Source organism: Camelus ferus, chromosome 8 (genome assembly GCF_009834535.1).
Source record: "Camelus ferus isolate YT-003-E chromosome 8, BCGSAC_Cfer_1.0, whole genome shotgun sequence".
In the NCBI taxonomy this organism is placed as follows: Eukaryota; Metazoa; Chordata; class Mammalia; order Artiodactyla; family Camelidae; genus Camelus; species Camelus ferus.
The window spans coordinates 29,979,856-30,005,259 of record NC_045703.1 but is presented as its reverse complement, the minus strand read 5'-3'; the positions used below and the strand labels follow the sequence as shown (position 1 = coordinate 30,005,259).

The window sequence follows — 25,404 nt, the reverse complement described above, 5'->3', positions numbered from 1 at the left end:
GCATTAACACAATGTCAAGTCTTAGTAATACTCTGGGTTGAATAGTGTGTCCCCCCCAAATTCACGTCCACCTGAAACCTGTGAATATGCCCTTATTTGGAAACAGAGCCTTTGCAGATATACACAAGCTAAGATGAGGTCATATTGGATTAAGGTGGGCCCTAATCTAATGACTGGTGTTCTTATAAAAAGAGGAAAATTTGGAGACAGATACAAAGGGGAGAAGGGCACGTGAAGGCAGAGGCAGAGACTGGAGTGATGCATCTATAAGCCAAGGAACACCAAGGATTGCTGGCAACTACCAGAAGCCAGAAGAGGCAAGGAAGGATCTTCCTCTGGAGCATTCAGAGAGGGCACAGCCTTGCTGACACCCTGAGTTTGGATTTGTTGTCTCCAGAACTGTCAGAGAATAAATTTCTTTCCCAGTGGTTGTGAGCCACTCACTTTGTGGAGCTTTGTTGTGGCAGCCCCAGGAAACTAATACAAGTAATTTGAATATTCCAACCATAATTTTATTTTACTTTTTGGATGACTGAGGACCTATTGCTTCCCAAGAGTCATTCTTACTAGTTATTCTAGTAATAATTCTCAGAATTTCAAACTTCTCCACCCTCTCAAGCCTCTGAATTCACTTCCCCTCTCACCGGCCCCAGTGCCCAGCCTCCCTCAGTCTCCACAGAAGCCCTTCCATTTCCCCACTCACACACAAACACCACTGCTGCCCCTCCTCTCCTGCCTCCTCAGAACTGTAGGGGCTGATTCCACTCCCCTTCTCTAAAAGCCATTCCCTCCCACTCTGAAGCATATCCTCCCCTTGGACATTCAACTCATCTCAACCAGAGATTTCCCAGTTGACACTGAAACATCTCACAGCTGCTCACTTTAAGATATCCTCACACCCTTCCCCAGGCTCCACCTTGTCTCTCCTCCTTCTCACAGTCCATCTTCCTCAAATGTTCTCTGTACTCACTGTCTGCGTCTCCTCACCACCTGCTCCTCGCCCATTCCCATCGGGCTCCTGTCTCCATCCAGCCACCCCAACCACTTTCACTAAGACCAACAGTCCTTGCTCCACTTCCAGCAGACTGTGTTGAGTCATTTTACACAACCTCTCAGGAGCATCTGACAGTGTAGCACTCCCGGCTTCCTGACTCACCCTCTGCCCTGGTCTTCCAGAACTCCATATTCTCCTTGTTCTCACCAACTTTCCAGCCCTTTCTTCTCTATCAGATCATTACATGGTGGTCTCACTAAATCCCCGGTCCTAGAACCTCATCTTTCCCTCCTATAATCCTTTCTTAGGAGATAGTACAATTTCACAGCTGAAATTACCCTCTTTAAAACCATTTGCTCCCCAATTTATATCTCCAATCCAGATTTCCTAGAGCTTTAGACCCATTTAGCATCTGTTCCTGGGCATCTCAAAGGCCCCTCAGATTTAACATGCTCAAATCACGTGATCTTTCCCCACAAACCCAGGCCACCTCCAGCTGCCCCATTTTAGTAAATAGCACCACCACCCATCCACTTCCTCTAGCATGAATCATTCCTGACATCTCTTTCTGACTCAGCCTACACATCCAGTCTATCACCAAGTCTTGTTGATTTTACTTCCTATCTCTCAAATCCACCCACTTGCCTGCATTTCCACCCACCACTGTAGTCCGAGCTGTTATTATCATGCACTAGAACTAGTTTAGGAGCTTCTAAACTGGTCTAGCCTCTTAATTGGTCTATCCACATCCCCAGTAGTGCCAAGGCTGAGAAACCTTGGGCTGGTTTCATTTCGTATCACTTTCCACCTGGATCACTGTGTCCCGCCAACTCATGTCTTCTTTTGATTTCTTGTGGGTGCCATGTTCTCCCTGGCCACAGGTCCTTTGCACAGAGTCTATTCCCTTCAGTGGAAAGGTCTCCCTCCACCCTTCATCTTCCAACCTCAGCTCAATCACCACGTTTGCAGGGAACTCCCCCTTGGTCTCCCTATGGCACCAAGTATCACTCTTTTGAGGTACTTATTGAAGTAACTGTTTTATATTTATTGTGTAATTATTGATCAATATTTGTTTCACTCATTGGATTTATAAGTACTACTAGGGTAAGGAATATGTCTGTTTTTGTTTATTATTGTGTCCTCAGTGCTTAGAAAAAAATAAAATCAATTGTTTCAGATTTTTGGACATAGATTTCTTTTATGCTATGATTTTATGATCCTTACTTATACCTTTAATATATACCAGTCAGAAATCCTGTGTTTTGCCCTCATGGATTCTCATGTCATTCAGCCTAATAAATGCATTCTTAATGTGGGTGATAATGTCTAGGTTAAAAAATATTTCTTGGAGGGCAAAAAAAACTTACTCTTTTTATGTATAAAGCACAAATATACAGATTGTACATAAACAGATACATGGCATATCACTAGTATTACATTTCTTTGGGGATGAGATTAGGGGGAAAAGTCTAAAAAAACTCCTTGTGTGAGGAGGACTTTTTGAAAAATGAAAAATAAGGTTAAGAAACATTGGCCTAGTTTTTTATATTATATAAAATATAAATTTATATATTTTAAATGATAAAATACACACAATATTTATGTCTTAGCCATTGTTAAGTATACAGATCAGTGGCATTAAGTTCATTCACACTGTTGTGCAAGCATCACCTTCATCCATCCAGAACACTTTTCATCTTGCAAAAGTGAACCTCTGTCCCATTAAACAATAACTCTCCATAACCTTCCCCAACCCCTGGCTACCACCACTCTACTTATTGTCGAATGATTTTGACTACTCCAGCAATTCATATATGTGGAATCATACAGTATTTGTCCATTTGTGCTAGCTTATTTCACTTAGCAGAATGTCCTGAAGGTTCATGCATGTTGTAGCATGTGTCTGAGTTTTTCCTTCCTTTTTAGGGCTGAATAATATATCACTGTATGTATATATCATATTTGTCCATCCATCAGTGGATACTTGAGTTGCTTCCAGCTTTCAGCTATTGTGAATAATGCTGTTATGAATATATGCATACAAGTATCTCTTAGAATCCCTGCTTTCAATTCTTTTGGGTATATACCCAGAAGTAGAATTGCTGGATCATATGACAATTCTATTTTTAATTTTTGAGGACCAACCATACTGTTTTACATAAGCAGCTGCACCATTTTACATTCCCATCAAGAGTACACAAGAGTACAGTATAGTACACAAGAGTTCCTTGCAAAAGTGATGACTGAACTGGGGTTGGAAGATGAAGGGGCTTTAACTAGGCAAAGAATATACAATTTCTCCACATCCTCACTAACATTAGTTATTTCATATAAATATATATACATATATATACACACACACATATATTTCATATATGTGATATTTTTAAAGAATAAAAGTCTGATTTTCTTAGTTGTTATATTTGTGAGTCATTTAAACTGTGGAATCAATGGCTCCCAATCATTTATCCTCCATCTATTCATCATTGTAACATAAAAACTTTGCTAAGTTAAGTAATCAGTTCTTGGATAGAAGACATTTATCTATAAATTTTAAGCAATCATTATATCCTGGCTCTCAGTAGACTTGTCAATTGGTTTGTGTATGTGGCATTGCCTATTGTATAACAGGAAGCCCTCTGGAACCTTCACAAACAGGGCAGATAATCATCTACTCGGATGGTTAACTGTATATGTTGGAAAGGTAGAGGGGCGGTACTCTGTGGGTCCTTTCAATTCTCTGGCTCTATAATTCATTTTTATGTGCTGTTATAAGTACAGCAGATGATGAAATAATCTCCCTGAAGACTCCTCTTTAATGAACTGCTCATTCAATTATAAATTCTTAATGATTCAAGCAGGAACTTTGAAATCTTCTAATAAGTAAAACTATGAGCATTTCTAAATAATAGCTAGGGTTCATAATCTTCCATCAGAAGGATATTTCATAGTTAAACATTTCTCTAGTCAGTGGTTGTTTTGGTTTATTTTGCTTTGTACTATTCCTTAGATATAAAACTTTCCAATAATTAGGAGCTTCATTTGACTAGGAGTTCCAAAAGTGAATGTATTATTTTTTAATGAAATGATAGGCACCATTAGAAAACAGAAAAGATGCTAAGAAAATGAGATGTCACATATACAAAAATTAAACAGCTTGCTTAGATTTATAAACTAGCATGTTGGCTTCTGTTGGCATTTAGCTCCTGTGACCTGTTATGCAAAATGAGCTATCCTCTGAGGTAGAAAGGGACAACTTAATGTGATATGCTTTAGCCACTTTACTGGAAAAGACCTTTCTTTCCCAGTGTTCTTGTACAGGGGAATTTTATAGGACTTTAAAGAAATGGCTACTGGATTAAGTTCTGGTGCTGACGGAAAGCAGTAACAGTGTCCGGACACCGACTGTAATGCCATTGTCTATTTAAATGGTCTTTTTTTTTTTCCACTTTCCCCACGCTCACCTCATTGTTTGAGCCCTTTATATAGCCAGACATACGATTTCCCCTTCTCTCCCTGAGCTTCTGTGTCTGAAATGTATGCTTCTGTCCGTGGGAGATGAACTTTGAAGACCAGATGGCCAAATTACCTCATGCAGGGTTATAATATTTCCTTTTCATTTTAATTTCTTCCACAGCCATGTGGAAGTCCTTCCTTCTAACGTTTTTGTGGTGTAGAGAGTTGATCCTTCAATATTATTCTTGCAGGATTGGCAGGAAAAGGAAGGAAATAATTACCTGTTTGGCTAAGGTATAATCTGATCTTTGAGATGATTCATATGTTTTTAAGTCTGCAAATTAACTGATGCCAGCATAACTATTTGAGTACAGCGACTATAGGAAAATTGGTGGCCTATCATTAATTCTTTTCACTCTATTAGTTTCTGCCATCACTTTTTAATAAAAATTTTAAGCCTCTTAGCAATGTAGACAATACTTCTCTGACTATCTTGCCTTTTGTTAAATCATCTTTGCATTAATTTCAAATAATAATAGCCCAGTCTAAGAATTCATCAAACTTTATTGGTGAATGATTCAATCTACTGGATATAATCTTTTAAATCTTTGAAAAAGAAAATAAAAATCTTTTAGTCTCTGCCTCACCTGCAGAGTATAATGCTTTATCATACCTATTTTTCTGCTTTTGAAAAGCATGACATACTTTGCACAACACTTTCATGTACATTGTCTTTTTGTGATCTCACAATCATTCTGCTATGGACAGAGCCTTTCTTTTGTCCAGTAAACATTTATTAGGTACCTACTACTTGAAAGATATATATCCAACTCTCTGCTTCCTTTTGGCATCTGAACATCTAGTAATCATGTCAAAACGTCCATGCCCTTAACCAAGATCCTGATCTTCCCAACAAACCTGCTCCAACCACATCTTAGATGACGGCAACTCTAAACTTCAGATGCTCAGGCCCAAACTTTGGAATCAACCTTGACTTCCCCCTAGCCCCTCTCTCTCACATTCCACATCCTAACTGCCTGGAAATCATACCGGCTGTACCTTCAAAATACATATCTAGAACCTGACCATTTCTAATCATGTTATCTTCTCAGACACACTGTCTCTAGTTTGATTAGTGCAATAGCCTCCCAACTAACCTCTGCTCAGCCCTTCAGTCCATTCTTAACACAGCAGCATGGATGTAAAAATGGAAGTCAAATCACATCACTCTCCTGCTCAAAACTCTCCCAGGGCTCCCCTTCTCACTCAAAGTCCTCAAAATGATCCACAAGGCCCTACAGAACTGGCTCCCCACCCTCCAGTCTCTTTAAACTCATTTCCTGACAAGTTCCCCCTCATTCATTCTAGCTGCACTGAACCCCTTGCTGTTCCTGCAACATTGCTACACAGGGTTCTGCCTCATGGCCTTTGCACTGGCTCTCCCCTTTGCCTGGCACTTTTCTCCCGGTCAGTCATGTCGTTTGCTTCCTGATTTCCTTCAGGTCTTTACTCAGATAGAACCTTCTCAGGAACGCCTTCCCCGATCACCCCACTTACACCTGCAATATCCCATCACCAACTCTCTATTGCCCTTTCCTTCTAAATTTTTGTCCATAGTGTTTATCGCCATCTTTACTTGTCCAAAAAGGCTAGGTTATTCTGTGATAAACAACCTCAAACTCCATAGCCTACCCTTAAAATTATTTTCTCACTCAGGCAGAGCCCACTGCAGGGCTAGTTGATTTCTAGGCCTCTTCTAGCAGTGACCAAGGAATCCAGGATATTTCTACTTTGTGGCTTAACATGTGCCTTCCACTGGCCGCAGCAGGGGAAGAGAGCTGGAGGGTTATGGACCAGTTCTTACGTGCTTTGGACTAGAAGTGACACGTCATTAATGCTCAGAGCCCACTGACACCTCCCAGCTGCAAGGGCCTACGACGTCTGGGGCAGCTTTGGTGCCAAACCATGTCCCATTCTATATGTGTTATTTATTTATTAACTGTCTGTCTCTTTCCACTGAATAGTCCCATGATAGCAGGGATTTGTGACAGTTTTGTTACTGCTGTATTCACAGTGCTTAGTATATACCCCCAGTGTCAGAACATTGGTGGGATGAATGAATGAGAGAATGAACAATGAATGACAGGCTCACAGCGTGTGGGAGTAGATAAGCCAACAGTCTAGCATGGAGTGAGCTGAGTGCTGTGGTGGAGACAGACAGGTCACAGGGAGAAGCACCCAGCTCTGCCCAGAGATATAAGAAAGACTTCTCAGAGAGGTAATATTTGAATGAAAACTTGAATAGAGCAGGCCTTTACTAAGGAAAGAGGAGGTGAGGGACAGAAGGGCCATTGTGAACAAGACCCTGAGGTGTGAACAGCTCCGCTCATTCAGAGGAGGACCAGGCCCAGCACCATGAGAATGAAGGTACAGGGGCAGTGGAGGGAAATGAGTTCTGGGAGGCTGACAGCAGCCAGCTTGTGCCCAGCCTTGTAAACTTTACCAAGGAGCTTGGACTTTATCTTCTGAAAAACAGGAAATTCCTGAAGACCTCAAGCAAGGGAATAAATGTGATTACATCTGGGCAAAGGTCCTGAGAAATTTACAAAGCAATGAGGAGTGCCATTGTCTTACTTAAAATTCTCTGTTCCTCTCCAACCTTGCAGTTAGTCCCACATCCTGAGGAGAGCCTCTGCTTTCACGGTCTGGCCAGCTTTTTTTCTGCAGCCTCATCTCCCACTGCTTGCTCACAACAGCCTCTGCTACTAGCATGTCAAGTCCAGGCCGATCCTGAACACACCATGAGATGTCAGGCCTGTGTGCCTGAGGAGACACGCTCAAAGTCCAACAGCCAGGAGAAGCCTGCTGTCTCTCATTCTGGGGCTCTTTCTACTCTGCCATGTGCCTCAAGGACATGGCAGAGTGTCTGTGATAGGCTGTAGGTGCTTCCCTTACTGGTATTGTCACTGGGCAAACATGTGTTAACACTAGCCCAAGATTTTCCTCGTGATCAAACACACTGGGCCTAGGGAAGGGGTCTCCACCTTAGGGGCTTCTTCAATGTCAGCTCCCCAGGCTGGTGAGCCCAGTGATCTTGCTCCCAGTAGCCTCAGCCCTGGGCCTGGTGGGATCAGCCCAACAAATCAGCATCTGTGCCTTCCATCCCATACACAGGATGGACTTTCTAGATTAAATCCTGACAAGGCCACATACAGGGAGTACAGCTAAACCACGTGGTCCTATTTTAAAGTCTCTGAAGGAAGGCCACTTCCTTAAGTTTCTCACACTAAAGTAGTAGCTGCTGGCAGCTTCTAAGGAAGCAGTTATTCCTGTCATTTATGAGAGCACGGGAAAGAAATGCTGCATTACCCTTGAAATCTCTTCTTACGATCAATGGGGCAGGATAGGATTTGTCCCCCCTCTCCTCCTTCATTCATTCTCTTCCTCCCACTTCACCCCACCTCCAATCCAGGACAAACAAACTGGGAGAGTGGCTCAGTGGTAAGAAGAATCTTTCTTTAATCCATTAGCAAATAACACACTACAGCTGTGATATGAGAAAGGCAGGATATTAGCAAGAGAAAGATGCGTTTGTTTCCTAGGTGTGCTTGTTTCGAAAGCACCCTAGCCCTCCTGTCCAGCTTCACTGAGGGGCATACTAACTGGACTTGACTAACTATGAGCTAGGACCACGGGAGAGGGACAGAGGGGTAAAAGGGGAGTCTGTGTACACTAAAGAGGTGGGAGGGGGTACTTGCTAGGGAACGAGACCAAAAAGAGAGTCTCCCTGATACTCAGTGAAAGTTGGATTCTAGGAGACTAGGTAGGAAAAATAAGAAAATGTTTTTCAATATCTAGAGCTGAACTGTTCAACACAGTAGCCTCTAATCACATGTGGCTATTGAGCACTTGAAGTGTGGCTTGTTTGAGTTGAGATGTGCTATACATATAAGCTACATATTAGATTTTGAAGATTTAGTATGAAAAAATGTACACTATCTTACCAATGATTTCTTTGTATTGATTACATGATATTTTGGATACATTGGGTTAAATAAATTGCATTATTGGAATTAATTTCACATTTCTTTATACTTTTTCAAATGTGGCTACTAGAAAATCTTAAGTTATGTAGATGGCTTGTGTTAGATTTCTCTTGGACAGCACTACTCTACACTACACATTAGCGACAGTTGATAGTAAGATTTCATACCTTTATGAAATGACAATCATAAGTCAGGAGTGATACAAGCTTAAAATATAACTTATTTGGTAGCTAAGTAGATTTTATTTTTCAACATTTGTCAACTAACGCATTTTTTAAGAAGATAAAATTCATATTAAATCTTACCTTCAGGAATGAACTTTCTAGAGTTAAGATGAAAATACAACAAGAGTGTCTACAATATTCCAAGAAAATATATGCATTTTCAACTTTATTTCCAAAGAGAGGGATTTAATATGAATTTTGTAGAGTGTAGAAAGATGTATTAAAGAGATAATAAAAGATCAAGGGACAAGCAGGGTTTTGGAAGGAGGGATTTTTATGTTCAGCTTTATCAAAATTTTTTCTACCCTTGTTTTTTAATCTGTTTTTACATTTGGGGCTTGAAAAAACAGGAAAGAGGCAAAAAAGTACCACTAGCAATGTCAAGGAGGGTCTCTGTAAGGACATGTGGTTCTCAGGATAACAGAAAGGGCCCCTCCTGCTCTGTTGACTATAAAGTCCGCAAACCCGCAGCTAAAACGCCTTCCTTCCTGCTGTGGCCTCCAGGGCCGAGTACTTGCTGCCTGTGTCCTGCTCTCAAGTGGACTCTGCATTTTATTGTGGTTTAAAAGCCATTTCCCTTTTCACCACAATGTTTCAAAAAACCTATTTCCCTAGAAACTCCCACCTGTTACTTCATCATGTTACCTGATTCCAGGCGCTGAGACGAAGGTGGCTTGGAAGACAGGAGAATCAAAGGAAGAAAAAAACCGTAGCAGAATCCTCACCTTGTGCTCGGCAGATGTCCCATGGACATAGTGGTGAGCGCCTAGGCCTTGTGAGGTACCCATGCCTCCTTTCACTGTATTTACCCAGGAACTATCTTCTGTGGTGGGGACCAGGCTCCCTGCAACCAAGGTAAGGCCTGAAGTGTTGATTGTCAGTGTTCGCTCAATGGATCTGAAATAGTTCAGAATTCCTAAGCAGATGCGCTGAAACAAAGAAAGAACAGGGTCAAGACCCAGCCCTTCGCCAATCCACCACACAGAGTAAAAATTACGGGGGCTCCGGAGGCTGCAGGTCAGCTCCACTGCTGGGAAGGAAGCACAGTACCTCCAGAAGGTCTGCCTTCACGGGAAAATCAACACAAAGAGCAAAGTGTGAAAATGCATCACTGCTGGAGTCTCAGGAAAGACCCCCTTCCAGACAACCAAACAATTCAGGTTTGTGCTGGGCCATCCTCATACCTGCAGCTCCCTGATCCGCAGGTGGCGCAGATACAGAAAGGACAAGTAGGTCCCTCTCGCCAGGACAGGGTCCCCGCCACCGGGCCCAGGCAGGTCGTCCAAGCCCAGCAGTTGTAGCGCTACTGCGCAGCTGTACCTTCAGCGGGCCAGAAAAACAGAACAAACACCTTTTGCTTCAAAGTGATTCAGAAAATTCATATATACCACACCGAAGTTGTTTTCTTTAACTTCAGGGAGTTTTGTAATAGCTACTCTTTTAAAATACACTGGAATGAAAATAATGACTCTCTATGTATAAACAGAAAAAGAAATTTCTCTGAGCAATCACTCTCATTAAAAACCCAGGCCTAGAGGTTTTAGTTATCTGACCTGCTGTAACAATCTTGCTTTTACTTCAGCTTCATTTTTGATGTTTAACATGTAACCTACATATTAATCAATCACTCAATTTTCCCCACAGTGTTTAATCCATTTCCTTGAGTCGCCAGTAAAATGAGTTAATTTTACCCTGTCTCTCTCTTCTGTTTGACAGGCTCATCAGCACATTGGCTAAGATTTATTTGTGCCGGGTCATTTTCATTTCCTTCCACTGAAGGGTCATCTTCCTTCACATTTTCATTCTAGCGAAAAAGTAGCATTAGTAGGATTGCATGAACATTTGCAGTATTATTAACAAAATCATAGTCAGGTCATCACAAAATTAAATCTCATGATCCAAGGCACATTTAGATGAACAAGTAGAAGAGCATCTTGATCCATTTGAACCTGATGTGTGAAAACCTGAATTTCTAAAATGAATTAAAGGTCACTGTTTTTACTATTATTTAGTCTTTGTTTTACAAAACTATTCAGAACTTTTAAATACCAGCCATTACCACTCCGCCTCCCCTTTTACATGATTCATTCTATTAAAGGTTGATACGTACATTTGTAGATGTTTGGAACCTTGAAACTCTCACATCTAGTCTTGTCCCAGGCTGAGAGAGATCAGTGGATTAAACGCCTTTTTCTACTTTTTAGCAATATAATTTAATCATTTAAAGTCTTAATCCTGTTTTCACATTTATAAAATAGTGTGAAATTGGGAAATAAGCTGTTGTGAGAATTAAATGATAAAATGTGTATAAAGCTCTGTGGCTGGCACCTCATAGGTGCTCAGCACATGCTAGTTGTCTCCTGGCCAGGGATGGTAGTCATCAGTCAGGATGTAGGATCTATCACAAAATTCATGTTTTATGCTTATTTCCTCAGTTATCTTTCCTAACATGGAGAAGGATGAGGTCATGCACCCAGGGCCCTAAGGAAAACTGTGAAGAAGGTGATAAGGATGTCTGGTCCTGCCCCCACCCTCTGGGCAGCCCCTTTTTCGGTCACCCTCTCTGCCCATCCCTGGGCATACAACCCATTTCCATAAGATGTGCTCTTTCTTAGTGGCACTGATCCGCATGGAAATACTGAGTGTCAATGGCTTAGCTGGGTTACTTGTGTTTAACAGCAGTTCTCAGAATTCCAACAAATACTTATGGCAGAAACTGTTGGTTATTCTCCCATATTCGTTTTCCTCTTTTCCCACAGTACTTGAATATTTATCCTGGCACATGACCACCCAGATAAAGATCACATGTCCCAGCCTCTCTTGTAGCTAGGTGGAGCTATATGACTAATGGCCAATGGAATTGAAGTGAAATGCCACGTAGCAGCTTCCAGGAATTGCCCTGATGTGGCAGCTTCCCCTTCCCCATTTTCCATCCTGCTGCCTGATGAATGTGTCAGCTGGAACTCCACCTCAGACCAGGTGTTGACCTCAGGTATGGAAGCCACATTTGTTGGAACTTCAGGATGGAAGCAGTGTGGGTACCTGAAGACTCCGTGAAGCAGAGTCATCCCACCAGCTCTGTACTTCCTACCCTGGATGTTAATATGAGGGAGAAAGAGAAATTTCCATCTCCTTTAATCCTCTGTTATTTTGTGTTTAACCATGACCAACAACCAAACCTAATCTTAACTAACAAAGTTCCCAAGACTAAAGAGAGACTACCAGCTTTTATGACAGGCAGTGGGGAAGAAAATTTTGGACAGGGATATTAGAAAGAGTAGGGAAGAGAGAAAGTTGTCTAACTGGGTATCATTAAGTGGCTTCCCATTCTGCCTGTGGGCAGAGGTAGCTCCTTTCTGTTCTGGGTGAGAATGTACATCAGTATATTTCTGTGTAAACAACCCACAGACTGGAAAAGACCCTAGGAGGTGATGTGGTGCAGTCCTGTTCCTTAATACAGAAACACCAGATCATTATTCCAAAGTAAAGAGAATCTGTTATTTTAAAAAAAAAATCTATAGGAAAGTATATACCCCATGAGGGTAGCTGAATTTTGGTAATTTCTATTTGACCCAGAATTTGGGGTGAGAGGGGCTCTACTGAAGCCTTTTGCCTCCTGGGCTTACAGCGCTTTTGTGTTGCAGTTCAGCAGTGCCCGATGTGGCTCCAGAGGGCAGGCTCAGAGCCACAGCTTTTCTCTGATGGGATTGTGACTTTTTCAGCTGCTTCTTAAATTACCCAGAATTACATAGGAAGGAATAGAAAGTGATGTTAAGTTACAGTGAAAGACACTTTAAAGGAATGACTGAACAAACCACAAAAATATTGTTGGACCAGCAGATTGCCAGGAAGAGAGGAAGGGGGCACAGCAGGTTAGGGTGAGTCAAGGAAGAGAGCCCAGCATCCTCCGGGAAACCTGAACCAACCACAGCCCACAGAAGCAAACCGCTTGGGAAACACCAAGAGTCCATGAGTGTATTCCCCTAAGAGAGCCGGACACAGTGCAGGTAAGCCAAGGACTGACGAGAAACCAGAGTGTCAACACCACCTGTGTTCATTCTCTCTTCCTAGGTAAGTAAATCCTTTGACATTTATTCTACTTTGTGGCTGATTCTCTGCCAGAATGGCTGAGTTCATGCATTTTGACAGTTCTGAGATTTCCACTGATTGTAAATCTCATTTTCTTCTGGAAAATTGACAGGGGCAGTGGAGTGGGAGGTAGGGTGGAGGGAATAATTAGAGGAAGAGTAAGCCTATTATGTATTCCCCATCCCCCTAAATGTCTCTACAGCTTACTGGTGTATATCCACAGAATAAAAAGACTAGAAGGATATATGTTAACAATACTGTTGTTACATCTGGGTGATAGAATAATGGGTGATGTTAATATTCTCCCTTGAACTTTTCTCTATTTCCCAAATTTTCTGATAAATACATGTTATTATGGTTATCAGAAGATGTTTGGTTTTTAAATGTTCTATTGAATTTGATGAAGAAAACCAGGAAAAAGGTGTTTCATGATTCCGGAACTTCTTGCACACTGGCGCTACCACATCCAACACCACTTCTGTGAGAGCACACCATGTATTCACTATATCGCACTATCTCTGGGTGGAGGGAGCAGTCACATAGACATAGGGTGTCCCCATCTTTCCTCCTTGATGTGACCAGTGAAGCAGAAGCAGAAGTAGAGACAAAGGATATAGTGTTTTCTGCCACTTCACCACTCCAAAGTTAAAGAACGGTGATCAATTTAAGCCACATCTTTAGAAATATGATGATTTTTACTGTCCATACATAGCTGTTTTCATAAACAGGTGTTTTCTTAGAGAATGGCATTGGAGACAATAACAGGTTCGGGAGGATCCACACAGGGCTAGCTGGTCCTTCTGATTGGGAATACAGTTAAATTATTTTTATGTTTTTTTAAAAGAATATCCAAAAATGCAATCCATCTGGATCAGAATTATCTCTTTCAAGTTATACATTGTAGTCAATTAATAATTATAAGAAAATGAGGTATGTTTTTCTTTATCCCCCAAACCCAGATCTTTGAGTTAATCTGGAGTTAGAACTGTGTTTAAAGGAAAGAGTGGCCAGCCTTCAATGCTAATGATAAATAAAAGGCCAATTCAAACTGTGACAGAAACATTACAGACATTATCAATGTTGAGACAAACATATTCAGTATTAAAATGGATGTGGGAAAACAGGTTCTCTCATAAGTTTCTGGATAAGGAAAAATGCTATTACCACTTTGGCAGAATCTATGAAAAATTTAAAGTGCACATTCTATGATTCGGAAAATCCACTTCTAAATATCTACACTAAAGAAACACACCTATGTAGAAGAAGGCATATACAAGAAAGTTCAATAGCCATGGTTTCTAATGGGGGAAAAATATGGCAACAAATATCCACAAAGGGGTGGCTGTGTGACCTGTAGTACACGATAAATAACACAGCCACTGAAAAGGACAGCTGAGACAGATCTCTAAGACATATTTGCTGGGTGAAAAAAGCAAGTTGCAGGAAGATATCCATAGGATATGACAGACAGTTCATATAGAAAACTAAAATGCAAAATTATACTATGTATATACAAATATTATTTTTAATGGGGACATATGTATGGATGTCAATGCACTGAAATGGCTTGAAGCAATAACAGTGCTTACCTCTGAGGTAGTGGAATGGGGGGACCAGTATTAGAGTTCCCATTAGTTCAAGTTAAAGCATTAATATCTAGTTATTACTTCCGTAGCTTAAAATTAATTTTTTATAAAGCTCCTTACAGAGAAAAATGGTATCTTTACAGTGGAGAAACTCGGCAAACACCACTAGCTTAACCACATGATCAAGATTAACATCCCCGGTGACGTCATGTTGGGAGCATCTGCCCCTGATCTGATGTGACAAGAAGAGCACTTCACCTCTGGGGTGCTCTTACCCCAAACCTATCACCCCAGTGTAACCACTGGAAAAACATCAAAGTCAGATTAGGAAATGTTCTATAGGTTACTCCTAGAGACTGCCAAGGTCACAATAAACAAGGAAAGACTAAGAAACTGGCACAGACCCAAGGAGTCTAGGGAGACGTGACAGTTAAATAGTGTGGTACCCTGGGAATGCTTTGTACTGGGAACTCTCTATACTATCTTTGCAACTTTTCTGTAAATCTAAAACTATTCAAAAATAAAACATATAGTTTTTTTAAAAAAACTCCCTAAAGAAAGGTTGCTGGTGCATAGTATTCATTAAGAATTGATCAGAAACTGTTCTGAAGTTGCATTACAGTTAGTTCTAGCATTCTCTCAGGGCTGTCAAAATGAACAGTCCTCTGAGGTTTGTTTTCCTTCATGCGAAGGCCCTTAAGAAAGCTCTTTTTCATGGGATATGGGTTGTCAACTTCAGAATCAGGATGCTGACCGACATACACATGCTAAAATTCATACTTGAATGCTATGTGCTTGCAAAATAGTTACAGAGCTTTAAAATTCATACCCACATTCCTGTGACTCCTCCCAGTTGCTACATTTTACTTAATCTTAATCTCATCTGACCAGTATTCAACATTCAGAATGTCAACACACTACCATTGGTGCCCTGATACTGTATAAAGTGCCTCCTGACCAAACCAGAAATACTGGAGGAATAACACTCACAGGAAAATGTGAAGGAAGGTGGAAAACTATTGGTTGTTGCCTCAGGATCTCCTCCCTTAAACCCTGTGCTATTTTCTGTTCCCTCCTTGGAAAGCTCTCCTCCAGCCTGTTTGCACAGCTGATGCCCTCTCATTCATCAAATTTCAGCTCAGATGCCCCTTACTCTGAAAGATCATGGCTGGTCTCTCTACCAGAGGGTGCTCCTCCCACCCCACTGCCTTCTGCTCCTTAGTTTTCCTCACAGCACCTGCACATTAGAGATGTAGGTTTACTTCTTTATTCACGAGTTTATTGCATGTTTCCTTCCCCAAGCCCAGCACAATTCCTGGCACAAAGACAGCACCCATGCAATAATCACTGAATGAATGGATGGGAAACTGGAAAACTTGTATGACATTAATGTGTTTGGTAATTGGTAATTTGTGTGTGTTAAATACACCCCACCCCATGCTCCACCTCTAGAATCTGTAGGTATTCTAAGTCTTTTTAGGGTCTATTTGCCATAAATCAGCTTGAAAATACAGTGCTCACATTTTCTCCCTTTGGTCAATTCCAAGAACAACATTTACAAGTCAGTATCTAGCCAGAGTAAGTGGTTTTCTTTCTTTCTTTTCTTTTCTTTTTTTTTAAATGTCTTTTTAGACACCTGCACCCCAATGTTCATAGCAGCACTATTTACAATAGCCAAGACATGGAAATAGCCTAAATGCCCATCAACAGATGACTGGATAAAGAAGATGTGGTATATTTATACAATGGAATACTATTCAGCCATAAAAACCAACAACATAACACCATTTGCAGCAACATGGATGTTCCTGGAGAATGTCATTCTAAGTGAAGGAAGCCAGAAAGAGTAAGAAAAATACCATATGAGATCACTCATATGTGGAATCTAAAAAAAAAAGAACATAAATACAAAACAGAAACAGACTCATAGACATAGAATACAAACTCGTGGTTGTCAAGGGTGGGGGTGGGAAGGGACAGACTGGGAGTTCAAAATTTGTAGATACTGACAGGTATATATAGAATAGATAAACAAGATTATACAGTATAGCACAGGGAAATATATACAAGATCTTGTGGTAGCTCACAGCAAAAAAAATGTGACAATGAATATATATATGTTCATGTATAACTGAAAAATTGTTCTCTGCACTGGAATTTGACACAACATTGTAAAATTACTATAACTCAATAAAAAATGTTTAAAAAATAAAATAAAATAAAATGTCTTTTTAACATTCGGTCAACTATATTCAGAACAGACTTTGGTGAAAGCTCAGACTGCATTTTATCAGTACCCTGACCTTCCACCTCCTTGGCACATGGAGGGAAGCAGCAGCAGAGTACAGCAAGGAGTGTTCTCTCCACTGTGCAGCTGGGCTTCTGACGCTGTGACTTGAACTTAGTGTTTTCTGCCTCTCAACACTCCCGAGTCACCACTCCTGTTCTTGCTGTGCACCTTCTGTTTTTCGCCGGCATGCTGGTCCCACAGAGGTAACCTCCTTTGTCCCCTAAGCGAACATGGGCACTGCTACAACTCTGTCACCTGGTGGCCCAGCCACACCCTCACCCACACACATCATCACTTCTCCATGATTTCCGACATGAAGCTCTTCATCTCTGACTCCATATTCCTTTGCCTCCTACCCTTCTCTCACTCATATTTACCTCCTTTCACCCCAATCTGGTCCCCAAGAGTTTAGTTCCCCCCACGCTCTCAGCCAAGGAGGAGAACAGATTTATGGTGATGGCCCTCAGATATTAATACCAGAACTTCATCAGCATCAACAGGTAGACTGTCCAGGATCCTAGGAGCAGAGATCTTGTTCAGAGATACCTGGGCTGACTCTGCCTTCACCCACTTCCCTTCTTCTCTACTCCCTGTCTCCTCCCCCTCAAATCTGGATCAAAAAGAAGAGCCAGACATTTTTAACTGTCCCCTTGTTAGTATAAGGTCTTCTTTAATAGTGACATATACCTCAGTGCAAAATGGCAATGGAATAGGAAAACTGTGGCTATTTTCTCAGCTCTGGCAGGATATTAGCTGAGGAGAGGGTGTCACTGGTAGCTGCGTGCACTGTCGGGGAGTTCAGGGGCCAGGCAGAGCCATACTACGATATGCTGCATCTGCTTCTGATCTGTGTGGCCAACTCATTTTCCATTAGATTCTCTAGATTCTTATGTACACAGATTGAAAAGATATAGAAGGTGTATATGTGTGTGTGTGTGTATGAACACACGTACTTGCCTCACATGTGCTTGCTTCCAGCCAATCTGTAACCCATCACTTCAGGTTTTACTTTCCCCCATACCCACCCTGGGATGGTGGACCATGGCACTGCTTCTCTCTCCAGCATTTTACTAAACTTCTCTATACTTTTGACTTTATGTATAATTTTTAGTTACTCTACAATGATCTTTAGGGGTAAAAGTAATAGAATTATTATACAGACAGGCTTATTACAAATTCATGCCCTCCTACTTCGACTGGGCCCTCTGAGCTACATAGTCACTCTTACATTCTTTCCTCATTGGTGGTCCTTTGTCTTCCCCAGAGTGATACCCCTCTTCACAGGTCACTCTCACCTTCTACCTCACTCACAGAACCTTGTCCTCCTCTCTCTAAAACAGCCAGGGCCATTCAGAAGCTCCTTTATCTCACTTTTTGCACCTGAAAATTCTACGCACCTCATTCACCTCGAGGGAAGTTGATGCCAATCTCCCTTTCTCAAAATTATTCCTCTATCTGGTTTCTTTATCCCATTCCCTCCTCTTTCTCCAGGGTCATCTGTTTTTCACATTACTCTTTTATATCTTTCATCTCTTTTTTTCTGCACTGCTCTTTCTTCTCAGACTATAAACACACCAAGTCTTCTCATCTTAAATAAGTAAATGAAACAAAAGTCTCCCCTTAGCAACAAAGAAACGATAGCAGACTGTAGCTTCAAAAACTTACAGTTCCATTGTAAAGACAAGTATCCACTAGCTTTGTGTAGAAACTTCCTTTCATTTCCAAATTCCATGCCTATCCTATGGAGTAACTGCCTAACTGGCTTCCCTGCCTCCAATCTCTCCCTCTTTCAATCCAACTAACACCTTGCTGCCACATGCATCCTCCTAAAATACAGCAGTGTGTGTGTGTGTGTGTGTGTGTGTGTGTGTGTGTGTGTGTGTGTGTGTGACTTCCCTTACAGGATCAAGCACAAATTCTTTAGCCTGGAATTATGAGCATTCATAACCTGCCTCTCCTCCCTGCTAAAAAAACTTTCTTCACTTGATTTCCACATGAATCTTCCACTCAACCCAACTGGACTTGAACATGTCATGTGCAGTACCTCCTCTGCATCCCTCCTGGAATAGGCTCCCTGCTTCTCACTCCACCACCACTTCCCTAAGCCCTGTGCTTCCTACAAGCGCAGCTCAATTTCCTCCTCCTTCAAGAGGCTTCCCCCAATAGAACCAACTCTTTGGGGACTGCCGTCCCTCAAACACACAATATTTAACATCTGAGATAAATGAGTTCATTTGGTGTTCAGCACTAGAGTTTGGCACTTAGCATTGGCATTTATTGGCTGAGTATAAGTCCCTGCAGCAAGAACATATTATATTACACCTTTTTATATCCCTCTTTTTAATTAGCATTTAATTTTGTTATAATAAAAACAAATCTGGCTAGGTATACAGCTTTGGAGAGAGGGTCTCTAAAAACTAACAAAGTAAATTTCTAAGGTCTATAACAGATAAAGAGTTGAACAGAAAAGCATATTGGTTATTTTTTCCTATTATACCTGGTAGAGGTTGATGTTGCTATAAATGCTCTCCCAGATTTGGTCGTAGTTGCCCTGATGCAAACCCTGGGAAGCCACAAATGTTGCACGAGATGAAGCCAGTGAGACTGTCTTTGCAGCATGATCTTGGAGCACTTGCATTACTCGCTCAGGGTTGGAAATCTCAAGTAGAACAGAGAGGAGAAGCAATGGTTGGAAGAAGGGTCATTTCTCTCTTTTCAGCAAGAATTAGGTCATGTACACACAAATAAGAAAAAAGTCCCAGGTGGGATTTAACTTAATTAAAAAATAAAATCTAGCTCAAACATCATGATTCCCTTAGGTGTGTTCATCCATTCAACACTGTATAAGTATTCAAATATACACAGCAGCTTATTTTAAATCCTGTGACAACCTTCTAAACACAATAGCAGGTGGCCCTGCACACAGAATGAGGAGTTATTGTTTAATGGGTAAAGAGTTTCCATTTGACGAATGTAAAGAGTCCTGGGGGTGAATGGTGGTGATGGCTCGCACAACAGCATGGATGTACTTAATACCACTGAACTGTACACTTAAAAATGGTTAAAATGATAAATTTCATCTTATGTATATTCTACCACAATTTTAAAAGAGAGAGAATGAGGAAAAGAATATCATATAAAGAGATCCTATGTACCCCTGACTCCATTTCCCCCAGTGTTAATATCTTGCAAAACTATAGAATAGTATAACAACCTGGATATTGACGTCGATACAGTCAAGATATAGAACAGACTTATCACTACAAGGACCCTTCATGTTGCCCTTTTATAGTTTCACTCCCTTCCCTCCCCTACCAGTCTCTCAAACCCCTGGAATCTATGAATCAGTTCTCCATTTCTATACTTTCGTCATTTCAAGAGTGTTGTATAAATGGACTCATACAGTCTTTATTGGATTGACTTTTTTCACTCATGCAGTTCTCTGGAGATTCATCCAGGTTCTTGGACATACCACTAGTTTGTTCCTTTTTATAGCTAATTGGTATTTCATGGTATGGATATACTACTGTTCGTTTATTCACCCACTGAAGGATATCTGGATTGTTTCTAGTTTTGGGCTATTGTGAATAAAACTGATATAAGTGTTCATGAAAAAAAGGGAGGACAACAAATTTCTACTGAATAGCACAGGGAACCATATTCAATATCTTGTAGTAACTTACGGTGAAAAAGAATATGAAAACAAATATGTATGTTCCTATATAACTGAAGTATTGTGCTGTACACCAGAAATTGATACAACATTGTAAATTGACTATACTTCAATAAAATATATATATGGGGAAGGAAATCTGGTCACATGTTACAACATGGATGAACCTTGACAACATTACCCTGAGTGAAATAAGCCAGTTACAAAAATACAAATACTGTATGATTCTACTTATATGAGATATCTAAGAGCAGTCTAAGTCAGAAACAGAAAGTAGAATGGTGATTGCTAGGGACAGGGAGGAGGAGGAAACAGCAAGTTATTTAATAGGTATAGAGTTTCAGTTTTGTAAGATGAAACAGTTCTGGAGATTTGTCTCACAACAATGTGAATATACTAAACACTACTGAACTGTACCCTTAAAAACGGTTAAGATGATAAATTTTATGCTATGTGGATTTTTTTAAACCACAATAAAAATAAGATAATTTAGTCTAACATTTTACTCTCACAGATGAGGAAACTAAAACTCAAGGAAGTTCTATGATTAGCCCAGTATCACACAGAGACAGTGCTAAAGCTGAACTCAAATCCTGCTCTTTTGACAACTGTTACTCTCTGAAAGCTAACAGAATTATAAAAGTTTGGCAATTAGATTTAGAAGTTCCAAATAAAGCCTTCATAGTGAATCCATGGCTAACGTTTTTTAAAAGGAGATAAAAATTCAATTTTCTGAGAACAGAATTTTATCTACAAGAGAACATGGATTCTTTTTTACCTTCAAAATTTTTGCTTGGAGATGCATTAATACATCTATTCTTCTCCGTTCTTTCAGTTTGGTCAAAAGCTTCTTTTGCCAAGGATCACATTTTGGCTTAATCTAGTGGACAAACATGTTTACACAAAGTTACAACATAACAGGATGGTTCTCAATAAAAGTTGCAAGCAAAGAGATTCAAGGACCTGTTGAAATGGGACCTGGCCTCGGTGCTAGGAAGTTTGTTAGAGCATGTGAAGTCTTGGAAAGGGTCTGTGTGGGCTCATAGATGCGTGTAGGGAGATGGCAGCAGTAGTTCCTGTTGGTACCTGGCCTGTTAAGAAGCAGTAGCTCCATCTGTGATGAAACACCACCACCCATTGGCAGAAAGGACCCTAAATCCATCAGTACTTGGCATTGCACTTCATTTATAGGGCAGGAGAAGTTTGCCCACAAAGACTCTTTGAGGCTCCAGGTGTAAAACTTCATCTTTAATATTAACAAGTTATATTTCAAAAATTAGTTCTACAGTTATTAATACATTAACATACTGATAACACTCAAATTTATATCTAGCTCTAAGCTCCAGCCTGCTATATTCAACTATCTCCTTGATATTTATATTTGAATGGCCAGTATAAGAATCTAAAACAAAAAGTCTGGCTTCCCCTACAGCAACCACCTATTTGCTCAAGCCTCAGGCTTAGGAATAATTTGTGACTTCTCTGCTTTCCTTCCATCCATCTTTATCAAATAAGTTTTTTTCCTTCATGATACAGTTGATCCTCTTTATCCATGGATTTTGTATTTGCAAATTTGCCTCCTCACTAAAATTTATTCATAACCCCCATATCAGCACAGCAGAGCTTTCCCGGACATTCATGGACATGCACAGAATAGAGAAATATCTGACTCACCCAACCCCATATTCCCAGCTGAAGTCAAACAAGGTGACATTTGCCTTCTCGTTTCAGCTCATACTGTAAACAAGTTTCCTTTTTATGTTCTAGTTAGTGCCATGTTTTTATACTTTTGTGCTTTTTGTTGGTGATTTCACTGTTTAAATTAGCCCCCAAGCATAGAACTGAAGTGTTGTCTAGTGTTCCTAAGTACAGGAAGGCTGTGATGTGTCTTCTAGAAGAAGGACATGTGTGCAATAAGCTTCATTCAGGCATGAGTTACAGTGCTGTTGGCCATGAGTTTGATGTTAATGAATCAACAACATATATTAAATAATGTCTTTAAAGGGAAACACACATAAAACTAGGTTATGTATTGATTAATTGATGAGCCTAACCCTGTATTTCCCCTGAGTAATGGTTCAGGATTTGTTACTTCAGTGTTCGGGGTAACTTTACAGAACATAACCACCTCCAAATAATGAGAATCAGCTCATCACTTACCACTACCTAAAATCGTCCCGTTTAATCTGCTTACTTGTATGTTGTTTGTGAACTGTGTATTTCCAGAACCAAGGGCCATTCCTGACACACAGGATGAGCTCTATAAGTAGTTTCTGACTGAAAAGCTGGATTTACACAACTCAATTATACCTCTGAGTGTTATTCTTTGTTCTTGCCAAGTAGCCAAGGTCATTAACAACAAGAAGGGAGTTCTGACCCAATAGAGAAGGACACGGGAGATGGGGGAACTTCCAGAGAAGGCAAAACGGTATGGTTAACTCCAACGCAGAGAAGATGCAGGAAGGAGCTGGGAGATGCTGGTGCACAAGGCCAGATTCTCTGAGCTACCTCTCCTCAGTCGGGCAGGCACCCATCTGTGGTCCTAGGGGACAGTCTGCTGAGGGAATTGAGGAGAGAGGACAATAGGGACCTGACAGACCTGATGCTGTTAGGTTGCTTGGCCTGCTTGGAGGATACTCTGTGACACCGCTGACATCATTCACAGGTGACCATCACCATGGATCTCCTTACCTTTATAAAGGAAATCCAGTTGGCTCTCTTTTTCAAGGCCATGACAGGTCCTGCCAAACCCAAATTCTCCACCTTCGCTATCCCAGCATCATAGTCTGGAAACGTTTGCATTCTCTGCTGCTCCTTGAAGATGCTTTGAAATTTTTGGGAAACCTAAACAGGATTGAGAAGAGAGAAGCAGAGCCCAGGTTGGAAAAAGCCTCAGATTTTAGGTAATTTCAAAAACAGCTACTGATTGCCTTTGAAACAGTCCTGGAGTCAAACTAATTCATTAAACATGACTCTGTGACAGTAGCAGGACCTTAAATGTATATACCTCTGGGTCACATGTATTCAGTCAGCTCATTAACATAATTGTGTGTGTTACTTGTTCTGAATATCTGCTCCAAAAATCGGAAACAATGTCATATATTTATTTATATGTACTTTGAGCTGGACCCTGAATGGGAAGTAAATTGTCCACCTTTGGAAATACATTCCCTTTTTCTGGCCACCTGATAAGCAAGAACATCTAAGGGTGAGATGAATCCTGCTCCCAGAAGCCTGACCACGATATTGCTAGAGAGAAGGGTCCAGATGCTAAGACTTGTTAAAACTCTTTATGGTTCCTCAGCCAATCCCCTCACATCTCACTTCCAGACGGAGGCTACCAGTGCTTTCTGTGACATAACTTCCTACTGCTGAGATGCAGATCACTTCTTCCTCCCTCCTCCAGAGGGGACCCAGGCCTACTGAGCCTGTGGGAGTGCCTTCATCATTACACTGGCCACACTGTGTCATGACTTCCTCAGCACATGGTGAGCTTTTTGAGGGTACAGGCTATGAATCTCATGAATCCACCACATGGTGATGGTTGCACAACAGTGTGGATGTACTTACTGCCACTGAACTGTACACTTAGAATTGGTTAAAATGGTAAATCTTATGTTATGTATATTTTATGACACACACACACACACACACACACATACAGAGCCAACCACAGTGCTGGCACATACTAGGGTCTCAACAAAAGTTTCTGGAATGAATGAGCAAGTTCAGTGAGTCACAGAGCTAAAGATTCTTCCAGTTAATTCTGGTAACTCCCAGGCTGTGCTGTCCAATACTGTTGTCCCTAGCCACATGTACCTGTTTCATATTTAAATGTACAGTCACTAAAATTAAATAAAATTTAAAATTTAGTTCCTCAGTTACACAATCCACATTTCAAGTGCTTGATAGCCGCATGTGACTGGTGGTTCCATACTGGACTGCACAGACGCAGATTATACCCATCAGTGCAGGGAGTTCAATGAGCCAGCGCTAGACTAGGGCTAGGGTGGCAAACTTATTCTTAAAGGGCCAGATAGTAAATATTTTAGCCTTCGCAGACCACATGGTCTCTGTTGCAACTACTCAACTCAGGTTGTAGTGTGAAAGCAACCACGGACAGTGCATAAATGAATGGGCATGGCTGTATTTCAATAAAATTGTATTAAAAAAAAAAAACAGGTGGTGGGCTGCAGGCTGTTGTTTGCTGACCCTTCTCTAAGGCATTAGAGAGCCAGAATAAACAGTACTCAAATAAAGGAATTCTTCCTACATCCACAAAAAAATTGTTGTAATGTGATCGAATATCTTGGGAGCACATTTAACGTTGCATGTAATACTGTTACATGAAAATCAAAAGTGGGAACTATTTCTATATAAAGAAGACAAGCTGTCCTTTGGGGACAAGACTGCTCTGTGGGAGTGCTCCGTAGCTTCATGTTCTTTTGTTATCACTGACGATAGCCTAGCATGCCACGACTTATTTTTCTTTACTTGGACTTTTTCTAAACACCATCTCGTCCTGATTCTGGTTTTTGTCTATCATAATACTAGCTGATAATGAGGGTGAGGATACTCCCTTAGAAGCACTCTCTGCTGAAGACAGTGCTGCTGCTGACTTGAAAAGAAAGACAAAAGCTAAACATCATCACCTTCAAAGAAACCAGAGGACACGGAATACCTCTGGTTCCAGTGAACTTAAAGAATCTGGGTTACCTACTAATAGAAATAGTCCTAGAAAAATAATGCTGGAACAAATACTCATGGAAGCAAAACTTCAAGGTCAAGGCAAACGATGACAGAGGAAAACAGTGGCTCCTTTTTACACACAGAGTTTTCAAAAACATTCAGATTTGATCTTTGCCTTTTTGGATCAATCAACTTACTATTTTTACCTAGCAAATACACATACTTACAAATATTATATACCCAGAGCTAGAAATACCTTTATTGTTGAAACTCTGGCTGAAAACTTTATTATCATAAATTTGAAGTTGTCTGCACATAATTCTATTTACCCCTTTGAAATAAGTTTTAGCATGGATT

The 25,404-nt window shown here is 40.7% G+C and overlaps 1 protein-coding gene across 2 annotated transcripts in view; it reads right to left on the bottom strand.

The window, feature by feature from the left end:
* CCDC162P overlaps positions 1-25,404 on the bottom strand; it is a 111,577-nt gene that overhangs the window by 57,783 nt on the left and 28,390 nt on the right. For both annotated transcript variants that reach the window (XM_032484651.1, XM_032484652.1), the window contains 6 exons: positions 23,050-23,202; positions 21,137-21,238; positions 19,183-19,344; positions 10,412-10,524; positions 9,905-10,040; positions 9,446-9,649 (listed from right to left, as the gene is read on the bottom strand). In XM_032484651.1, coding sequence (XP_032340542.1) covers positions 9,446-9,649; positions 9,905-10,040; positions 10,412-10,524; positions 19,183-19,344; positions 21,137-21,238; positions 23,050-23,202 — 870 coding nt within the window. The remainder of the gene's footprint in view (positions 1-9,445; positions 9,650-9,904; positions 10,041-10,411; positions 10,525-19,182; positions 19,345-21,136; positions 21,239-23,049; positions 23,203-25,404) is intronic.